General features: G+C 51.9%; 1 protein-coding gene across 1 annotated transcript in view; it reads right to left on the bottom strand.

The window, feature by feature from the left end:
* The window catches only part of LAMA5 (laminin subunit alpha 5), an 87,782-nt gene that overhangs the window by 30,629 nt on the left and 36,646 nt on the right, over nucleotides 1–20,507 (bottom strand). Inside the window, exons 4-23 of the mRNA XM_063172537.1 lie at nucleotides 17,964–18,082; nucleotides 17,080–17,250; nucleotides 16,569–16,666; nucleotides 11,698–11,813; nucleotides 10,335–10,453; nucleotides 9,469–9,559; nucleotides 9,224–9,358; nucleotides 8,786–8,848; nucleotides 7,553–7,693; nucleotides 7,069–7,206; nucleotides 6,707–6,841; nucleotides 6,107–6,241; nucleotides 4,621–4,758; nucleotides 4,428–4,480; nucleotides 4,165–4,264; nucleotides 3,615–3,667; nucleotides 3,103–3,208; nucleotides 2,104–2,203; nucleotides 1,786–1,942; nucleotides 40–178 (exon numbers count right to left, since the gene is read on the bottom strand). Coding sequence (XP_063028607.1) covers nucleotides 40–178; nucleotides 1,786–1,942; nucleotides 2,104–2,203; nucleotides 3,103–3,208; nucleotides 3,615–3,667; nucleotides 4,165–4,264; nucleotides 4,428–4,480; nucleotides 4,621–4,758; nucleotides 6,107–6,241; nucleotides 6,707–6,841; nucleotides 7,069–7,206; nucleotides 7,553–7,693; nucleotides 8,786–8,848; nucleotides 9,224–9,358; nucleotides 9,469–9,559; nucleotides 10,335–10,453; nucleotides 11,698–11,813; nucleotides 16,569–16,666; nucleotides 17,080–17,250; nucleotides 17,964–18,082 — 2,307 coding nt within the window. The remainder of the gene's footprint in view (nucleotides 1–39; nucleotides 179–1,785; nucleotides 1,943–2,103; nucleotides 2,204–3,102; nucleotides 3,209–3,614; nucleotides 3,668–4,164; nucleotides 4,265–4,427; nucleotides 4,481–4,620; nucleotides 4,759–6,106; nucleotides 6,242–6,706; nucleotides 6,842–7,068; nucleotides 7,207–7,552; nucleotides 7,694–8,785; nucleotides 8,849–9,223; nucleotides 9,359–9,468; nucleotides 9,560–10,334; nucleotides 10,454–11,697; nucleotides 11,814–16,568; nucleotides 16,667–17,079; nucleotides 17,251–17,963; nucleotides 18,083–20,507) is intronic.

Genomic DNA, 20,507 nt, shown 5'->3' with positions numbered 1-20,507 from the left:
GACGCTCTGAGTTAGTCCAGAAGTGAAAAATGCACTTACAGTTGGCACAAACATTAAACTTTCCTTCCTCAAGGACCGAGACCCTCCCTTGCACACTGGCGGGCCCCCGGCTGACGTAGCGGAAGACGAGGCGGAAGAGGTCGGGGGAGGTCACATTGACAGTCACCACTACCTTGGGCTGGTGGGAGAGAGAAAGGGGAGAGAAGCAGAGCACACCTTCAGTTACCTCCACCACCCTCACTGCCAGCCCAAGCACAGCCCTCACTGCTCCCAAAGCAGCATGCCACAGCGCGAGGAGGAGACAAGCACACGGACCCTACTGCTTATGGCACCTTGTGACACTGTCCCTTGCTCTGGGGACACCTGGGGACAGCCACCCAGGGAGCAGCCTGCCTGTAGAAGGGGGTGGGAAGGCTGTGATCACACCTGGAGGATGCTGGGGCACAGCAGGGTGGCTCACCCGTTCTGGGGCACACACAATTACACGGGAAAGGTTATGTGGAGTTGTTGCTTTTGCTGTCAGTGTGCTGCAACCAGCCACCTGGTACCAAACCCTGCCCTTGTATCTATGGGGCTCTGCCCAGCTGCCTACAGAACAGGCTGGGAATTGAGCTGGTGCCTCATCCTCAGCAATGTGCAGTGCTAAGGACCAGCAGGGCTAATGGACCATACAACTCACAGCACATCTGCTCTCCTCCTGCTTGGACAAGGCCCTGGCTAAGGAGATGCTCAAGTTTGACCCATTCCAAAGAGATCCTAGGCTTAAATAACCTCCTGCCCAGGGAGACTTCTATTGAGAGATGTGCTCTCCAAAGCTCCAGTTACACACCATCTTCCCATGGAGAGCACACTGGGAGGGTTTTGATGATAACAAATTACAGGTGAGACCTGCCAGCCAAAAGCCACATGCCAGCCCTTCTATCAAGGTCCATTTCTAGCTAAAACACCAATGCAACACTGCAGCTATGAGCTTGAGCTCCATCCTTAAGCTTTAAGGCTGGGATTTTCTCAAGGGAGCCCCACTGGAGTTCATTGCTTAGCTCCTACCTAAAATTCAGTGGGAAACAGCCCCTCTGTGATTTCACCTAAGCACAAAAATGTCAAGAAAACTGAAAGTACATGCACCAGAGTAAGGAACATCTTACATGGAACAAGACTGTCAGAGAATCACTGCCCTGTACTCCATCCCCAAACGTGCACACACTTCGCAGAGGCCATGCAGAAGAAACCACCCAGGAGAGAGAAAAAGAGTCAAAAGAAGAAACAGCTTCACTTCTAGGGCTTACACAACTACAGGTTAGCATAAACCATTGTTACAGCAAACCAGCTAACAGCAAGGGCAAAGGCTGAAGGGTAACAAGAGGTCCAAGCTGAACACGGGAGCTGAGGAGGAGATACTTATTTTTGGAAAGGGGAGGAAAGGTTATGCAGAGTTATAGGAAAGAGCAGAGTCAGTTGAAAGAGGAACAAGGAAACGGAGAGACAGTGTTTATAGACATCCCTGTAAGTAATCACCATGCTGCCACCTTTGTCTAAATAGATTAGGATGTCATGGGATTCCCAGTTTAGGATCTTTCCCCTCATCAGTCTATGCCACCCCCAGCACTACAGGAAGTATCTGCACAAACAGGCTATATATACACTGCGCTGTTTATGTTGGCCATCCTGTGGCTTGGGGGTTTCAGGAGCACTTGGGGTCAAAGATGTGTGCCAAAAGCACATCAGCACTCCACTGGCCACATCCTCCCCGCGGGGAGCTGGGCTGGGCTGCAGCCAGCAGCATACCTGGATGGAGGACATCTGTGCATAGCCTCGCCAGCTGAAGCCCTCAAACTCCAAGGGGTTGTAGCCAAAGCGCACAGCCCGGCCCGACGGCGTGGTGCCTTCCTCCAGCTCGAATTTCAAGTGGTGAAGGTCAGGGAAATAATGATCCCGTGCTGGTCTGGGGAACAGAGAGAGAGCACCATCACCTGCAGGGTACCGGAGGGAGCGGCAGAGGACACTCCGCCAGGCCGGTGCGACAGCAGCCCGGGCGATGAGGTCCCCATGCCCGTGGTGGCAGAGGGCACCGTGGGAGGCAGAGCATGCCCAGGTGCAGCTTACTGCGTGCAGGTGGGACCCCGTGTGCCCTGCCGGCAGCGACAGGCTCCGCTCCGCGCCTCGCACGACGGCCCCAGCGCCCCGCCGACGTCGCACCGGCAGCCTGCGGGAGGAAGCGCCTGTTTACATTCCCGCCGTGCTAACGAGCTCCTGCTCGCTCATCAAAGGCACATCCCCAGCAGGCCCACAGCCTGGGGCCACTATTTTTATTCCATTGTATCCGTTTTCATATCTGGCCCCGGCCCCACTTGGATGGACACTCTCCTTCCACCTCAGCGCGGAGCTATTTCCAGGCGGACGATGGAACAAGGTCTGCAAACCCTCAGGGTGGCCAGGAGCTGCAGCCCTGCCAGTGCTGCATGGGATGGCTCAGAGCAGCCCACCTCCTCCTTCACCTCTTCCCACGGACAGAGGGGAGAGCGGGATCTCCTCCTTTACCTCTTCCAATGGACAAAGTAGAGAGTGGGATCTCCTCTTTTACATCTTCCCATGGATAAGGTGCAGAGTGGGATCTCCTCTTTTACCTCTTCCCATGGATACAGGGGAGAGTGGCCAACCCCATGTATCCGTGCCCACCCTCTCCCAGCAGGAGGAAGGGGCATTGCAGCAAGGATGTGACCAGTGGTTCAAACACACCAGTTTCTGGTACCCAAAGGGGTACCTCACCTGGCTGTTTGCTCCCCAGCCTGACAGACCTCTGTCCAATAGTGGAAAAGCACAACCACAGGTCTCCAGAGCCACAGTCCATGCTCTGGGCTGTGGTATAGAATCACAGAACCAAGGTTGGAAGAGACTTTTAAGATCATCCAATTCCAACCATCAACCCAGCACTACCACTGTAGACTTAAAATGCTTAACTGCATCACCCCAAAAACGATGACCCAAAACAGAAGGTGGTTATCTCTTGCCCCTTTTCTCCAAGGTCACCAACCAGTCAGTCTGTGCAGTGGGGTCAGTTCTTGTGGCCCCTCACTCACCAAACACCTCAGAGAAGGGGCTCACCTTGGCAGCCAAAGTAATTAGCATTCTCCATGTTGAAGTAGCCATCCTTGCAGGCTGAACAGAGCTTCCCACACACGTTGGCTTTGCAGAAACACTGCCCATCGCCCTGGGAGAGAAGCAGGCATGGAAACTCATTCCCTCCTGTTGCTTGTCATGGCTGAGCTGTTCCTCAGTTATTTGGGTTCTGGTCTGAGACACTGCAGAAGCAGCAGACTGAGATTCATGCTTCACAGTGCTTCCTGCGCGTGGGTGGGCCAGATAAGGGCCAGATAACTTAAATTACCCAACAATGCAGGCAAACAAAAATCCAGGCATCCTGGGACAGACACAGAAATATTTAGGTGCCTAATTTATGACAGGTCTTAATCCCACATTCTCATGCGAGCCCAGATTGTGGTGCAAGAGCTGAGAGCTCAGTGCTGGGGCCTCTCCAGCAGCTGCTGGGACAGACAGAGCTGAACACTCCCAACACAGCACACTCAGGGGAGCCTGGAAGCAGAGAACAAACCCACCTGCCGGCACTCTGTGATCCCACTGATGGTGCCCTTGGTGTCACACTTGCAGCCTGAGGAGAGGGACATGAACAAGAAAGCCAGAAGGTCAATCAGCCCCTGAGAAATAACCTGATGGGGTCAGCACCCACCACACCAGAGGACTGGCTGGGGTAAGTGGAGCCAGGAACTGCTTAAGCAGAAGGTAGCCCTGCACAAGGGCTCAAGTTTCATTTTGGACAGCTACTGTTGAGGACACAGCTACCCAAGATATTTGCCTTTTCTGCATATCTGGCCATGAAAAATTAAGTGTCTGTAGGGAGGGCTGAGAATGGCGTAACTCATTGTATGAGCCCTATGCTTCATCCCAAGGAAAAAGCTCCAGGCTCCAGTCTTTCCCCTTTCCACATGAGGGCCACCCAGAGGACTCCAGCTCTGACACATCACTTCTGGGTGAAGATGGAAGGAAGGCCATCACTTCCAGTCCTCCAGTGATGGTGCTCACTGGCTTGGGTTTAGCTCCTGCACCACAGAGGGGAACTTGTGGGCTGTGCAATTGCCATTTTCTTACTCAGGCAGCCATAGGGGTTCTCTGGAGTCAGGTTCCAGTATCCAGGCTTGCATCTGTCACAAGCTGGGCCTTCCACGTATGCCCGACATGCACAGGAGCCCTGGGGAAAGGCGGGGGAGAAAAGAGCAGGTGAGAATTTGCAGTGGTTGAACGTGGGGTCTGCTGCTCTGGCTGAGCCTAAGGAAGGACTTGGTCCAAAAGGAGATAAAGCAGATCATACAGAATGACCTGCAGGGGTTGTGGTAGGTTCATTTCATACTCACCGGGGCCAGCGAGGGATCTGCAGTCTCCAACCCTGCTGGGTTACAGGAGCCCACTGGAGAAGAGGGGTAGAAGAACAGATTTACAGCGCTAGAACTGGGGTCATTTCTCCCCTTGCAAAGCTTTTGGGGGATGCTGAATGCATTTACCACACCCAAGAGGCTGGGCTGTGGCAGAGATGAGGGAAGGGGGTACCTTGGCAGTGGGGGAAGCCGTAGGCACCGGGCTCACAGCTGTCACAGCGCAGCCCCGTCACCCCGGGCCGGCAGCTGCACTGCCCCGTGTCCTGCTCACAGGAGCCGTGCAGGGACCCCTCCCGGGAGCACTGGCACGCTGCAAGAGAGGGGAGAGAGCTGCTGCACTCAGGGCTGCCCAGCAACTGCCTCCTTTGTCTGCCTGACCTTCACCAAAATCAGGATTATAAATAAAATTCTCATTCTTTGCTTTTGGTAAAAAAACGCCCCATCTGTTAGGAAGAACAATGGAAGTCTCAATGTTTATCACAGCCATTCACGTACACTTATGTGTATTTCAGAGGCAGGGAAGAGTTTTGGTTGAGAAGAAGGGGTGTGATCTCATCCCCCAAAAGTCAGCTGCCAGTGACATATCAGACCCTACAAAACTCCAAACACTCCAGAGCAGCATCTGGCAATCAGGGTCTGCCCTGCGGATGCTGGGCAATGGTTCCACAACTTCTGCAGGACCTGCTGCCCATGAATGCACAGAGATCCCACTGCCCTATCACAGGAAAGGTCAGCAAGCTGCCAGGAGCTGGGCAGGCCTTCCTTGCCCAGCCAGCACACCTCAAACCCCTGCCAAAGGAGACATTCCAGGCTGACACCCCCACACTGGCCAACAGCTAAAGACTGCTCAGGAAACCACAGACTTAAAAAAAATATAAAAATCAGGTGGTTCTTTTCTTTCCTTGCTGTGGGTCTTCTCCAGCTCTGCAATCTGGCTATGGCTTTGTGAGACCAAAAAAAAAAGTGACTACTGAAGTCCTGTGAGAGCATTTCATCTCTGCCTCCAGCCTCTTCAAAGGCATACTGCCGGCATCAGCATTTGGGAGCAGAGCTCTGCCAGCTGGCAGGGCTCAGAGTCCACATTTAGGACTGTGCAAGAGGGTGATGATGCTCTTTTGTTGCTTCATGGAAATTGTATCACAGACTACTTTTTAATGAGCAGTAAATTCTTGCTGGGAGACATGAGAGTACATCTGGCTTCTAGTCAGGGCTGCTGACAGGGAGGGAGGTGGGGACACTCTGCTCAGAGGACTTGGGGCTGCAGGCACCAGCAGCAATAGTCCAGGAGTGATGCAGTGCCCAGGGAAATGGATGGGAGCAGAGAATCATTAAGGTTGGAAAAAACCTCTCAGATCATCACCCAACTGTTCCCCCAGCAGTTCCAAACCCACCAACAGACCATGTCCTCAAGTGCCACATCTACATGATTTTTAAATCCTCCAATGATGGTGACTCCACCACTGCCCTGGGCAGCCTGTGCTAATACTTGACAACTGTTTTGGTCAAGAATTTTTTCTTTTCTTAATACCCAACCTAAACCTCCCAGGGTGCAACTTGAGGCCATCTCCCCTTGTCTGGTTACTTGGCAGAAGAGACCAACCTCAGTGTGGCTACACCCTCCCCTCAGCGCTTGCAGAGAGCAGCAAGGTGTTACTCACGTGTGCAGCTGGGGAATCCATAGAAGCCCAGGGCACACTGGCTGCAGGTGTGCCCTGCAAAGTTCCCGTGGCATCGGCACTGCCCGGCTGGGCTGCAGGTGTTGTCCACTGCACCCCGGGGATCGCAGGAGCAAGCTGCAAGAGCAGGACTCTGATCACCCCTGAGATCTGTGACCAAGCACTGCTGCTCTGAACCATCATTCAGCCCCCAGGAATCAGCCGCTTCCATCAGGAAATATTAATTTCTTAATCCCTTGGTCAATGGTGCAGTATTTTCACAGCCATACCAGGAAAATGCACTGAGGGGTCTTTACAGCCCATTCGGTGCTCCCCAGCAGTTTAGTAGGCTAATGCACTAAAATCACACACACACAAAAAGGGCATAAACTGAGACACCAGGTCACAGCAGGGCTGTGATGAGGAAGTGTGACTGATAAAAACTGCTTTGTCTTCCAGGCTTTGCTATGATCCATGACCCCCAAAACAAGCCTGCCAAATTCACAGTGCAAACTGCATGGATTTGATACCGAGAAACACCAAAGTCTTGCAAGAACAGCTATGTTCTTTAGAGCAGCAGGAGCTGAAGGTGCAGGTGCTTACCATAGCAGTGGGGGTAGGAGTGGTAGCCAGGGCTGCACTGCTCACAGCGTGGCCCTGCAAACTCAGCCCTGCAGAAACAATTCCCAGCAGAGTCACAGCCTCCTGGCAGCGTCCCCACAGCACTGCAGCCACACACTGCAACACACAGAACACCCCCTGAGCTGGGAGCACGGGGCAGAGCTCATGGCAAAATGCCTTTTTCCTGGGGTTCTCAGGCAGGCATCAGGTGCTGCTCTAAGCGTTCACACCATCAGTCTCTGCCCATGGCACATAATTTCCAAAACCACTTTCGAGCCCTTCAGTCCCCTGCCAGAGGATTCTGGCTGTGTCCCCACCCAGGCCCATGATGGACAGGTACTCACACTGGCACAGAGGATAGTTGAAGTAGCCTGGAGCACACTGGTCACACGAGTGCCCTTCAAAGCCCGTCCGGCACAGACACTGCCCCGTGTCACTGTCACAGGTGCCATCGTACTGACCAGGGCCAGAGCACTGGCAGGCTGCAAAGCAACAAGGTCATCAGTAATTCAGCAGGATTTTTGGCTTCAGCCTTCCCAGGAAAGGAACCAGAGCATCTGGGGTAGAGGAGCAGTGGCTGGAGAAAGCATGGGGAACAGAGCTGATAGTGAGCATGCCTGGCCCATAGCGAATTCCTCCAGAGTCCCCCACAGCTTGGGAGGATGCTGGAGGGTCAGGGCTGGGTGGAAAACAGCAGCAGAAGTGCAGAAGTCATGGGAATTTATCACTTGGAAGCAGAGCTGTGGAATTCCTCCTCCCCAGCGCGGGTGGAGAACAAGGAGAAGGCCAGCAGGGCCAGCCTGGGGACACTGCCCGCTGGGTACTCACGCTGGCAGCCGGGCCCGTAGTGGCCTGGGGCACACTGGTCACAGTGTGTGCCCTGGAAGTTGGGTTTGCACACACACATCCCCACCCGGGGGTCCTTGCGACAGGCGTTGCCCTCTGTCCCTCCCGCGTAGCAGTCACAGTCTGCAAGGGGACAGCAACACACACTACACAGGGATGTCAGTCCAACTCTGTCAGCCCAGCCCTGAGGTCCCACAAGGACACAGAGGCAGCTCAAATGCTCAGGCATTTGTTTCCATACCCTTCCTATCAGATAAGAATGCTTTAACCACCCACGCCTGGCTGGGAGGGCTCAGCACCATGATGCTGTGAAGGTGCAGGGTGGGCAGCAGGGCAGCACACAGGGCAGGCAAATGCTGCTTCCACAAGCCCAGGCAGAGCTGAGTCAGGGTTGTGTGGGAATAAGCACAGCCTTGGGCTAATCAGGCAGCTTCTCTCTGGTCACTCCATGCTCAGCTGCACCCCAGACCTTCCCACTTCCAGGGCAGGGTGTGCCAGGCAGGCAGTGCCAAGGCTCTGAGCCAGCCCTGCTGTCACCAACAGCAGTGGTGTGGGGTGCTGGGCTGGGAGAGGCAAGGACAAACATCATCCAAAAAGCAGAGGGAGGGGGAGGTGAGGAAATGAGAAGGGAAGTGAGAAATTCCAGCTCAGGAAAGAAAAAACCTGTCTGGAAGATACAGACTTCAAAATATCAGAAGGAAGGAAAAGGTTATCTGGAGTGTGCTGAGGAGCATGAGACAGGGGAGGATTCGGTGGGAAAAGAGACTGAAAAAAGCACAAGGGAGTAGTTGAACTGAGAGGAGTGAGCATGAGAGAGCAGGGAGGTGTGGGAAGCAGGGATGAGAGCGTGGATGAGCTCTCTAAACAACAGAGGGAGCGACACAGAGCGAGTGGCTGCCTGTGCACGACCCTTCAGAGGTGCCCACAGCAGAGCTCCCCGCTCAGCCACAGCCCCTCTGTGACTTTTGGGGGAGGTTCCTCACAGGGAGGGCAGAAAAAAATCACACTCACTCTAGCCTAGGGCTTCCACATCTGTAAAAAGGGGATCATGAAACTTCCTTTCCCCCCAACTCAGCTGATGGTTGTACTGTCCTAAAACCACTCAGGGCTGTCCCATACAACGTATGTGCCCAGTAAGATCTAATCTTGCATTGGATGGGAGGCATAACAGAAATGACAGCATTGCCAAGCATCAAGGAAAACTGCACTGCTTACTTATTATCTGTCCTGCAGGAAGCACTTGTTCTCCAGTACTGTTGTGAGAGAAAGCTGGAATGGCTGTGCAGAGAAAAGACACATTGGACATGTCAGCACACACACTCAGAGAAATCCTGATGGAGTATCAGAGACTTGACAGTCCCAAAGCTGAACAGGCTGAATAAAAATGTTGAACATGGAACAAAGCACAGATGTCCCACTAAACAACAAACCATGACAGGCCTTTTTAGCCTATCTTTCATAAGAAAGTGGGAGAAGAAACCCCAGCCAAATGGGAAGCTCCTGTTGACTCTGTGTTCAGAGCAGCTCAGCTCTGCTGCAGCTCCCACCCAAACCAAATGTGAAAGAAGTCCTGGTGGGACAGGAAAGCACATCCCAAGAGCCAGAACTGGAGCTGCTGGGCGTGTGTGCTGCCAGCTGTGCCCCTGCACTCACGGTAGCAGTGGGGGAAGTTGAGGTAGCCCTCGGCACAGGCGTGGCAGTGCTCCCCGGTGTAGTTGGGTTTGCAGTAGCAGCGCCCGGTCAGGTCCTCGCAGGTGCCATCGGTGAAGTCAGACTCACAGTTACAGCCTGCAGAGAGGGACAAGTGGCACTGAGTGAGCCTCACACTGCCTGCAGCAGGAAACCTCCCAGCCCAGCCCAGCCCTGTGTCACCCAGGCCAGCAGGATGCCACACTCACGGTAGCAAACGTAAGGAGAATCGATGGGATGGTCGGGGGAGCGATAATAGCCAGGGATGCACCTCTCACAGTTAATGCCAGTGGTGTGGTGCTGAAAGACAATGGGTTGGAGAGGCATCAGTTCCTCTGCCTGCAGGATTCACATTCATCTGCTAGATTTACTAACAGCTCCAGGTTACAGAGGAAGCAGCACACCAAAGACCCAAATCTGCTCAAAATTCCACATACACCGACTTGGGAACAAAGCGCTTCCTGCCAACTGCATCCTCCCATAAACACAGAGTGAGTTTTAGGTTCATACCTGACCTTGAGCCCGTTTCACTTCTTTCAGATGGTAAAATGTCCTGACCACTTTGTGCTCCAAGGATGGGAGCAACCTGTTTCCTTCCAGCAAGGAAGCACAGCCAGAAGTTTCATGCCAGTGCATGAATTAATCATGTCACCGTCACCTTGGGAAGGGAAGAGCTATGTTCCCACTTTCACAGAGACTGAAGACTGGCATTTTGGTGGGCAGAGAGACATCCAGGGAGATGCCAGAGCACTGTGAACCAGGCAGGGATTACACAATGGGCAGCATTGGGCAGCAACCTGTGCCTCCCAATTCTGGTGTCTCAGCAAACTAAAGCTTTAGGAAGTAGTGGTACTACAAGGGTACTAACAGCGAGAAACCCAAGTGATGTTCTCATTACAGGTGCACACTCCTTTAATCCACGGCAAAGAGACTAAATTTCCAGGCAGAGACCTAATTTAGATAACAGAGGGGCTTGGTGGAGAGGTCCAGGAGGCTGAACTCCAGGCTGACAGCAGAAACAAACACAAACATTTGCAAAAGCCTTTTCCAGAGAAGGAAAGCTCTTCAGGCCTACCTGGCAGTCAATACAAACACCTCCCCCTTCAAACTTGTCCTCACGGCTCCTGCTGGCTTTGTGTCGATCCACCTCCGGGTCGTAGTAGCAGTCGTAGGCATGGCCATTGCAATTGCAGGCTGGAACACAGAGAGAAAGGAGCTAAACCACCTCAGAGGTCCTTCAGTCAGCAGCTGCATCTCAAGGTGTCAGCTCTCCCTCCTGGGTTTGATGGGCTGGTTTTCCGTGAGGAAAGATGCCTGAATGCATCTGGGGGATTACAGGATCTCCCAAGCTCTCTCAACTCTTTCAGTTCAAAAGCACAGAAGCAGCAATTCCTTCACAAAGTCTGGTCTGCAACCAGGAGAGTGCAGTGGGCACAAAATCACAAGTAAAATATGTGCAGGCGTGTATGGACGAGAAAGAAAAATCACCACACTGTGGGGCCTCGACTAGCCTGGTTTGGAGAGCAACATTCTTGCCTCTTTTATCCCACCCTGGATAGAAGTGAGCTGTAAAACCCAGCACCAGGTGAGGGGGCTTTAGAAACTCCCAGGATTTAAGATCCTTTGCCACCCTGTGTTTCTAAGACACTGTGTGGAGCAGCTCTGTGCCCCCAGTGCACCAGAAATTCCGCTGTTGGCACTGACCAAAGGTTCCTCTGGACAAATAAAGATGTCCTGTATGTAAACACACCCAAACCTAATTCATCTTGCAGACAGAATTGAGCAATGAGACTCACCTGCACGAACCCTTGGACATACTGGAGGAACTGGAAGGCAAGCAGAGCCAAATTCCCACAGGGACCTCAGAGACCTCCCTGTGTGAGCCTCACCTGAGCACCAACACCTGCTGTGCAGGGTCCTCCCTGCTGTGTCACTGCCCCCAGCCCACCCAGTCCCACTCAGCATCACCCCAGCAGTGCAGAGAGCAGCTGCCCTGCAGCAGGGCACGGGGCTGCGCCTGGCAGGAAGAGAGAGCCCAGCCCTGTCACCATCATATGTTCTGAAAAATCCCTTTGCCTGGATTTTTTCTCCTGAGAAGCCTCAGAGAAAAATGAAAACAATAATTATCTGATTGCTTCTCCTGTGTTTTGCTGCTTTGGAATGTGATCTGGAGACTGCTTATCCAACAGGTGGTTGTTTGATTGGTTTAATGTGAATTCTTTTTATTTAATGACCAATCACAGCCAGCTGTTTCAGGACTCTGGAAGAGAGAGTCACGAGTTTTCATTATCATTCTTGTCAACTTTCTGTCTGTACCCTTTCTGTATTCTTTACTATAGTTTAATAAAATAATAAATTAGCCTTCTAAGAGCATGGAGCCAGATTCCCTCATCTCTCCCCTCATCAGGGCTGTCTCAGGCTGACCCAGCCCCACTCACGCTGGCACTCGTTGGCGCTGTCGGCGGTGGCAGGCTTCCAGGGGAACTGGTTGTAGCCAGGGCAGCAGCGGTCACAGGAGCCACCACAGGTGTTGTGCTGGCAGTCACACTGCAGCCTGTGGGGACAGGAAAGGGCACAGACAAGGTTGGGGTGATGATAGGGATGTGGAGCTGCTGTGTGACCCTGCTGTGTGACTGTGTTGTGCATCGCTGTCGCTGATCTGGTCCGCGAACAAGTGGTATCCCAATATATATTCTAATCCCAATATTCTGGAAAAGAGCCTTCTAAGGCTTTTTTCCCCAACTTTTTAATTGATTTATTTGTTTTTTCTGAGCCAAACTTTGCTATTCCAGCTGCATTCTCTCCCTTTCTTCTCCTCCACCATCATTCTTTTACTTCACAGGGAGACAAGGATAAGAGAAAAATCTGCCGCTGCCTAGCCAGCTCTGCAGAGAGTAAAATGTGAAATGGTTGGAGGTGGCAGTGGTAGAAACTGAGCTGAAGCTGATTATTTGAGAGAGTGCAGCATGGTGCAGGGACACAGAGATGTGTCCCCAGCATTGTGCAGGGGCAGCATGAAAGGAAAAAAATGATAGCCCAGAGCTTGGAGAGGGATGGGGATATACAGGGGCTGTCTGCTCCTCCAGGCACACCTGTGCTGCAGGGAGGAGGGTATGAAATTTGAATTAGAAATTTCAGTAGATGCTGGCCCCATAGTCCCTGTGCACTGCATTCCTGCTTTCCAGGCAGGGCTGTGCTGGGTAAAGGAATCTCGACAGGCACCCGATGGATGGATCTCGTCCCTGCCCCACCACCGGGGTGATTCATTAACGTCAGTGACATCAGCCCCAAAGCCTCCACTTAGCACAGGGCCATTCCCATCCAACACAAACGCTTTCTGTTGTGTTAGACTTATGGCTAATACAGCATGTTCCAGCTTTTATCTGTGCAATTACTCATTTCCCCTCAGGGCCAGTCTGCCACTCCCATCTCTCCCTCCCTCCAATGCTTTTCCATTCAAAAGCAGCGCGTTTAAAAATAAATGTAATTCTTTTAAAACGTTAGAAACAAAAGGAGCAGTCATTCAGGGTGAAGTGTAGGAGTGCAGACACTCTGCAGCGAGCTGAGTGCCACAGCTTCCACCTACATGTAATTTTAAGACGTGGGACCTGAAAATCTTCGTATAGTGAATTGCCAGACAGAGGCAGCAGCACAAGTGACCTCATTTTAATGAAAATAATGGGATGATCTGAAAGTTTGGGGGAAAGCAAGCAGGATCCACACTCAGCATGTTTGCTTCAGGCAGAGGGGTTCCCAGCCCTTCCCTTGCAGATGCCATGGGACACGTGGCTGCCATCAGTTCTCCAGCACTTGTCATGCCCCATCCCTGCCCACATTCACAGGCTGGGCTGTAGCTGGCAGAGTCCAGGCATGAAACTGAACCCCTGGCTGGAGCTTAAGTGGCAGAAAACAGCCCTGAAACAACCATTAGAAAATTTGTTCTTTGTTTTGCAGACCCAAGAGGGAGTCTCAATGAGAGGCAAACCTTGGCTGTGTCCCCAGAATGCAACCACCCACAGACCTCTCACCTGGCTGACCAGCACTCAGCACTTCCAAGGAAACCAAATTTTATTGTTTTTTCCACAGCAGCAGCTGGAGAGCAAGATTAAGATCCATACACATGCGTGTGGAGAAAGATGGTCACTGAGTCAGGGAACTTATAAACCTGCAGAGCAGTGTTAATCTCCCTGACTGGAGGACGTGGCTCCAGCCACACACCCCGGGCTCCTTAAGGCTCAAGATGTTTGAAAAGAACTGGTTCAGTTCCCAGAATGCAAGAAGATGGCACTGCATGAGTAAAGTTGGTCATTTCAGAGGAGAAGGAGGTATTTATTTAGTCTCTGCTGTCCAGAGTTAGCAATGACCTCTCAGAGAGCTCAGCTATTGCAGCTTCACCGCACCTTGTGCCGAGTCTGTGCTGCTAATGAATTACAGGCCAATGTGCATAAACCACAATATTTACATGTTTCATTGACTGAGTATATACAAGGGAGAAGAGGGAGCGGCTGTGTGCACACAGCACATATTTCCTGGTCATCCTCTGTAAGAAATGAAACCGCAGTCCTCCCGCTGGAATTGATGCTCAACAGCAGAGACTAAACAGTTTCCAGTGAGCAGCTGTGGCAGAACTGAGAGCAGCACAAACACCACATCATCAGGATTTGGCTGGGACATCTGAGAACAATCAAGGAAAAAAAAGCCCCTTCCTCTGTTTCTGACTGTACTGAGAAAAAGCCACCTGTAAAAAGAGACTGATGGATGGCACAAACCTGGCACACATGGTGCTTTGCCTTCCAAATGGGAAAGGGGAAGCTGGAGTTCAGGGTGCAGCAGTGGGAAAGCATCTTTCATCTGTGGATGTGCTTCTGACCAGCAGCTGCTGCTGCCTTGGTGGTTACCTTCAGCATCAGGCACAGAAGGAGCAGCTGGACTCTCTGCGTGTCTCCTCTCCTGCTTGTGGCATCTGTGACAGGGCAGTGAAGCCACAGGAACAGCTGCTCTTACCACGCAGATGCAGAACCCTTGTAGGGCTCTCCTGAGCTCACTCAGTCTGTCAGCACACAACTCCTGTCTGGGCTCTCCAAGGCAGGTCCCTGATGATTCTGATCTCACTGCTCCAAGGGTTTGCCAGGAGAAAGAGTTGTGCCTCATCCTGCTGGTGTTCACCTTTAAGCAGGGAAACATTCCTGCTCTCTGTTTCACTCAGCCCATTCCAACGCAGGGCAAAGATAGAAAGCTCTGAGAAGTGCAGGGAGCCTTGAGGAGGCTGTACCTGCCCACAGGTCCCTGCAAACAGGGCTCACATGTGCTGCCAGCCCAACAGCTGCATGTGCAGCCTGTGTAGCCTGACACTTCACACAAACTCTCCAAAGTTGCACGAATGCTGTCACTGATGGCCAGAAGTCAGCTCATGGACATGCTTCATCATGTCCTGAGCCTTTGCCAAGATTTCTAGCTCACCTCACCTATCAAAGTGCTCATCCTGCCTTTCTGGGCAACAGGCACAAGAAACATGGGGATGTGCAGAAGAGGGAAGCTAAAATGAACAGCAGAGACCTTCCCCCAGGCTGAGATTGTTGGGTTTTTAACAGGACCAGGCCAATCCACATCCCTTTATCTGCATTTCCTGGCCCAGCTGCTGTCAGACTCTGAAGAGGCAGGACATGTGCAGGGGCACACCACACAGACTGCTGAAGACAGGATGAGTTCCTGGTAGCTGGGCCTGTGTCTCAAGGGGGTCAGTGTGTCTGAGCCCCAGCTGATGTGGCACTACAGACATCCCCAGGCTGGCTCTGTGCTGTGCCAGGGCAGGAGGGCTGGGATCCCAACCAGCAGTGCCCACTCCAATGGAGGGCTGGACACAGCTGCTCCCACAGCCTGGAAATGGCAGCATTTCATCAATTACTCATTTTCTCAACTGAAAGGATCAGATTTCTGCTGACTTGCCTGTGCTCCTGGGCTTGCTAAAGGGTACAGCAGTGCCATGAGAAGATCCATTTATCCAGCACTTTTCCCTGCTGTATCCCAAAGGACTTACAGCTGTTGTGCTCTGACTGTACAAAGCACACAAGTAGGAAATGTTTCCTCCCTCAGGCCAGCGTGATCTGCTCTGGGTGAAATGCAACAGCTGCTTACCAACATGTGCTGCAACATCAGACAACAGCCTGGGGCCAAGAGTGAAGATGCCAAATGCATCCAAATGAGAATGGAGGAGAGGAATTTCGGGAGACAGAGATGGTTGCAAGCAGAAGTGGCACTGAACAAGGATATCCAACATATCTCTCCTTGTTCAACCTTCCCTCCCATCCTGGAGAGCCCCAAGCCACTGATACACCCAAGAAAGGTCCTGGCATTTCCATGTTAAAGAATCCCTTGTCCCCATGAAGCCTTTTGTCCCAGCACACAGGTGCACTTTGCATCCAGCAGCACCAATGTCTAAAAAACAAGAACTGTACATTCAAATATTTATGGACTTCCTTTTGTCAGAGAGTTTGGCAGACTCAGGCAGGCTTGCTTACCAATACATCTTTGTTTTAATACTTAACAGCTTTAACCTTGGCTGGGACCCACTGGAATTTTATTTTAGATGATCCAAAAGTTCTACATGATCCTGATGAGAAAGAAATACAAGCTCCCCTCATCCAGCTGAATCTACCCAGCCCTTTCATGAAGGCAACATTCAAGCTGCAAACAGATGGCTAAAAGCAACACTTCCATGGTCTGAAGCAGCCCTTTGGCATTCCAAGTTGGCAAGGCAGATGGGAAGTTCCATTAGCCAACATGTAACTTCTTTACACACTCTTGTTCTTTTGCAAAGAGTTGTTCAGATATGCACACAACCAATCTACGGTTCTTATGAGCAGAAATGGGAAGCAGTCTCTGGTTTCATGGGAGACCATCTACTTATGAGAGCATTGCCCCAGTGCCTAAGAAGCCACATGGGAAGCAGGAGACTCCTCGGCTCAAGTTCAGAAATGGAACTTTCTGAATTCCTGAATGGAATTCAGGACTTTGATGGAAAATCTCCCAGTTCTACATCAGTATCCCTCCATCAGTATCCTCACACTCTGCTCCAGTGGGATGGCAAAGCTGTGGGCAGGGAAACTCAACCAGAGAGCTGATCTGGCTGAAAAACAGTCTGACAAAAAGTGTGATTTTTGCTACTTCGTCTGGAGCAGTTTCTGCTGCTTTCTCAAGGCAGAGCCACGAGCAGCAGTTATGGCACCATCACAAGCTCAGAACAGGACACAACTAACTCTGCTATCATCTTTCATTCTTAGAACAGCAGTTCAAATGCTTTCATTTGTACCTGTAAGGGTCGTTGGGGTCTTTGGCATCGCAGACGTCGGCGTGGCCGTGGCACACGCAGCGCCCTCCAATGCTGATATCCTTGATGCTGTAGTAGTACTGCAAAGCACAGGAAAAGATGGCCATTACTATTTTTACAAACCAGATTCATAACCATTCTACTCAAGATTCAGCAGAACTTTGCCGAGTAAAACGGTGTGCTGGGATATTTCCCTTTCAGTGACATTGCAGGCTGTGGTTAAGATCCACCACCTCCAACAGAGCCCATCAGCCGTGCGTGGGGGCTGCCAGCACAGCCAGAAAGCCACATGTGACACCAAGAGGTGTTTCCCAGCTCCACACTGTTGGTGTCTTCTCCATCTCCAGCCACAGCAGCACCTGCTGCAGATGCCTTCAGCTTTAGGGGGTGCAAGACTGAGAAATTCCCCACAGGGCATCCCCTCCCAGAGGTGGCTTGCACAGCCCGCCAACAGCTCCACCTCAGCAGCACGAGGTGCCAAGGCCTGCCTTACCCTCCTGGTGACCGTGGGGTCCCTCAGAGCCTTGCCCATCAGGTGGCCCAGCAGAGTGTTGGTCTGCAGGAAGCGCAGGCGGATGTTGGTGGCCTTGGTGAAGTTCCGCAGCAGAGGGGAGTAGGAGAAGTTCATGGCTCCTGGGCGCCCGTTCACCAGGGACACAACAATCTGTGCATGGAGGAGGGAAAAGAGCAGGCTGGGCTTCCATTGCTCTAGGGGAAGCTAGAGCACTATTGTGTGAATGTGTGAGAACAAATCTGTACAACCCTGTGGGGTGGGAGGAGATCAATTGAAACAGGGTCTCCTTGAGCCAGGTCTCTTGGAGATCTGGAGATCCTCAAGATCTTGGAGATCTATTTCACACCCAAGATAGCTCAGCTACCTTAGGTATAAAATCAGCAGGATGGCTTTTGTGGTAGTGTTGGAAACAAAAAGGTCTTAATAAAAGGCAAAATAACAAAACTCTTTACAGAGAAAAACTGAGCCAGGTGCAAGACCTTCTTGCTCCTGGTAAAACACCTCATGAAAGCCATTAGTTTCTTTGTGCTCTTCTTTTTCTAGTAAATTGCTCAGGTGGGACTTTTTGGCTTCTGTCCAATCAGTGATCCTGAAGTTTGAGGTGAAATCCCCCAAGTTCTACAAGGTGTCTTTTTTGCTAATTGAGGAAAAAAACCTCTGGCCTTAGATAGTTCTGTCACAAGATAGTTTTGTGACTCCATCAACAAGGAGCACATCCCTACAACCAAGCTCTCCATCAATCCCATCTGGTCGAACTGAACACTTAAAAGTGGTATCCACAAATGGAGTTAACAGGAGTACCAACAGCCCCTGAATGACCCTGCACACTCCAGGGATGGAAACAGGCACATTTGCAGGCTCACCTCCCCATTCTCCAAAGGCACAATCCTGGAGTACTCCGTGGTGCAGATGGCGTGGTCATCCCTGGTGATACGGTCCACGGTGTGCTGGCCAAACTTCTCAATGCAGTCCCTCTTGGAAGCTGTTCACCAACCAGAGGTGAGAGCAGTAAGAGAAAAGGAACAATTCCCAGCCCTCTCTGGATTTTCCCACGCTGAGCACAGGAGAGATGGGTGTACAATCTCTGTTAAGCATTTACCACACAGAGATTGCTTTGTGGCATTAACTCCGCCACGGCTCCATGTCCTCCACTAAGGGAGGGTGTCACTCTGACAGTAACAGGCAGGAAACTCCCCAAATCACCTCCCTGCAGTAAATGAGGAAGGTCAGAACAGCCACTGCACCTACTGCCACCACCTGCAGAGAAAGCCACCCCTCAATTTTGGCACTAAGCTCACAGTTTAACCAGCCTGAGATCTTGCTCTGGTCTCAATCTGCTGCCGTGCTGGCCGTGGATTTGCTACACTGCTTCCACTTTGCTGCCAGGGTGTGGGAGCTGCACCATCATTTCACGTGGATCCTAAACCTCCTGGGTCAGTCCTGAAGGCAGCACAGAACTCACAACAGGAGCAGCCACAGCCACTGCTGGGACATCTCTCCCCAGGCAGGGTGGACAAGCAGACATCCTGCAAGCCATTGCTCTGCCTCTCCCAAATGCTGCAGGTCCTCCTCACACCTCACTCTGAGCTCTGCTCTTAAACCACTGCCACAAAGCAGAAATGCCAAGGCCACCCAGAAGCACTCCTTGGGGACAGCAAACCAGGGCTGCTGCCACTGAGTGGCAATGCAAGGCTGGAGAAAGCCAGGGAGCTGGCATCACCAGGCAGCCGCTCTGCTGGCTTGGTGACCTGCTCTGGGGACACACCCTGAATGCCAAGGCTCTCCTTGCAGCTACAGGAACGGCCTGGCTTCCCAGCATGACTGCTCCTGCAAGTCCAGCACCCCTGTCCCCAGATGTGAGACATCCCTGTGCTGGCAGAGCCAACCAAACCTCTGCTGGGGCAGCTCATGTGCAAGGTGGTGAGCACCTGCATCTACCCACCCAAAAACCTACACAGTGCCACTCTCAGGGACTGCTCCCTCAGGAAGAGCCGGGACACAGGCTGCTGCTCCTTCCCACTCCCTTTTCACCTGTGCCAGGAACTCACAGCAGAGCCTGCTGAAGTGAATGTCACTGCAGTGCTCCTGAGGGTGCCTTCCATGGGGAGAAAAAGGAAGAAAAGGCAGCCAACACAATCTCCTGCTCCTGCCAGAGCTGCTCAGCTTACACAGGAAACTGAAGGGGAAATGTTAACACAATCCATGGGAATAAGCCTCCAAAATCATAGGAATAATTCATGGGAATAATCCCCCAATCCATGGGAATAATCCCCCAAAATCATGGGAATAATCCTCCAAAATCATGGGAATAATCCCCCAAAATCTGTCTCAATGTGCCTCCAGAAGGCAGGTCCCCCACTCCATGTGCTGCATGGGTAGGCTGAGCCAGGCAGAAGGAACAGCAGAGGTGGAGCAGGGGATTTCTGCCTCCCTGCCTTCACCTCTGGCTTGCACCCATCCACACCTTGTCTCCAGAAAGTGGCCTTGCTCTGGGAAACATTGTTTTGGCAACAGCAAGAGCTCAGTTGCATCCACAGGAAGATGTGGAAATATTTAACATCAGGTCTCTGGACGAGGTTTGCTTCACCAGGTGCTTTTTTAAAGGCAATTTATTTTTAAAGCCCCAGGCAAGGAACCTGTCACCACTGGCTCCAGATGATTGATTTCCAGAGCACTGCCACGGCTGCATGCAGACAGGATGCTCAGCCCAGGGAGCTACTCAGGAAAACCAAAGAACTCCTCCAGTTATTGCAAAATCTGCACAACCACATGAGCCAGAATCTGGGCATTGTGAGCTAAAACAGAGCAACCCAATGGCCTCAAACTCTAGCAGTGCTTTAAGGAAACAGACAAGGACAGAACCTCACCAAGCAGTCATTTCTCTCTCCTCTCACAGAACTAAGCCCAAAAGCAGCCTGGCACCTCCTGTGATGGGCAGTGGATGGGCAGTGCCAGTGCCACCCCTGGCAATGCTCACTGCCTGCTCTGAAGAAACCCTGCATTTCTGCCAGCTGCTTTCAACCCTGGTACTGACCTGGCAGTGCTTTCATTAGACCACCTACAGAACTCCCCATGATAAAAATAAACCTCTGCAGAGGACTTCTTGTGCCTGCAAATCTGGCAGGTTTTGGAGCAGCCACCTCTTTATTTCCATGGGAATTTTCCACTGGGCTGTGTCACTGCGTCTCCCTTCTCCAGGGGAGGGGTGACAGGGCCTGATGTTTTGGGAGGGAAGGGGACTCCAGATGTTTCAGCACTGCCATTACACACAGGAACACACAAGTGCAGCTCCAGACCATGCAGGAACACGACTGTAATGGGCCCCAGGAGAGGCTTCAGAGGTGGCAGGGAAATTCTCAGAGATGACAGAAAAAAGCAAAGCAGGAATTTGACAGCAGTAATTCCCC

The sequence above is a fragment of the Melospiza melodia genome, chromosome 19 (genome assembly GCF_035770615.1).
Source record: "Melospiza melodia melodia isolate bMelMel2 chromosome 19, bMelMel2.pri, whole genome shotgun sequence".
Classification (NCBI taxonomy): domain Eukaryota; kingdom Metazoa; phylum Chordata; class Aves; order Passeriformes; family Passerellidae; genus Melospiza; species Melospiza melodia.
This window is presented reverse-complemented; position numbering and strand designations above follow the sequence as displayed.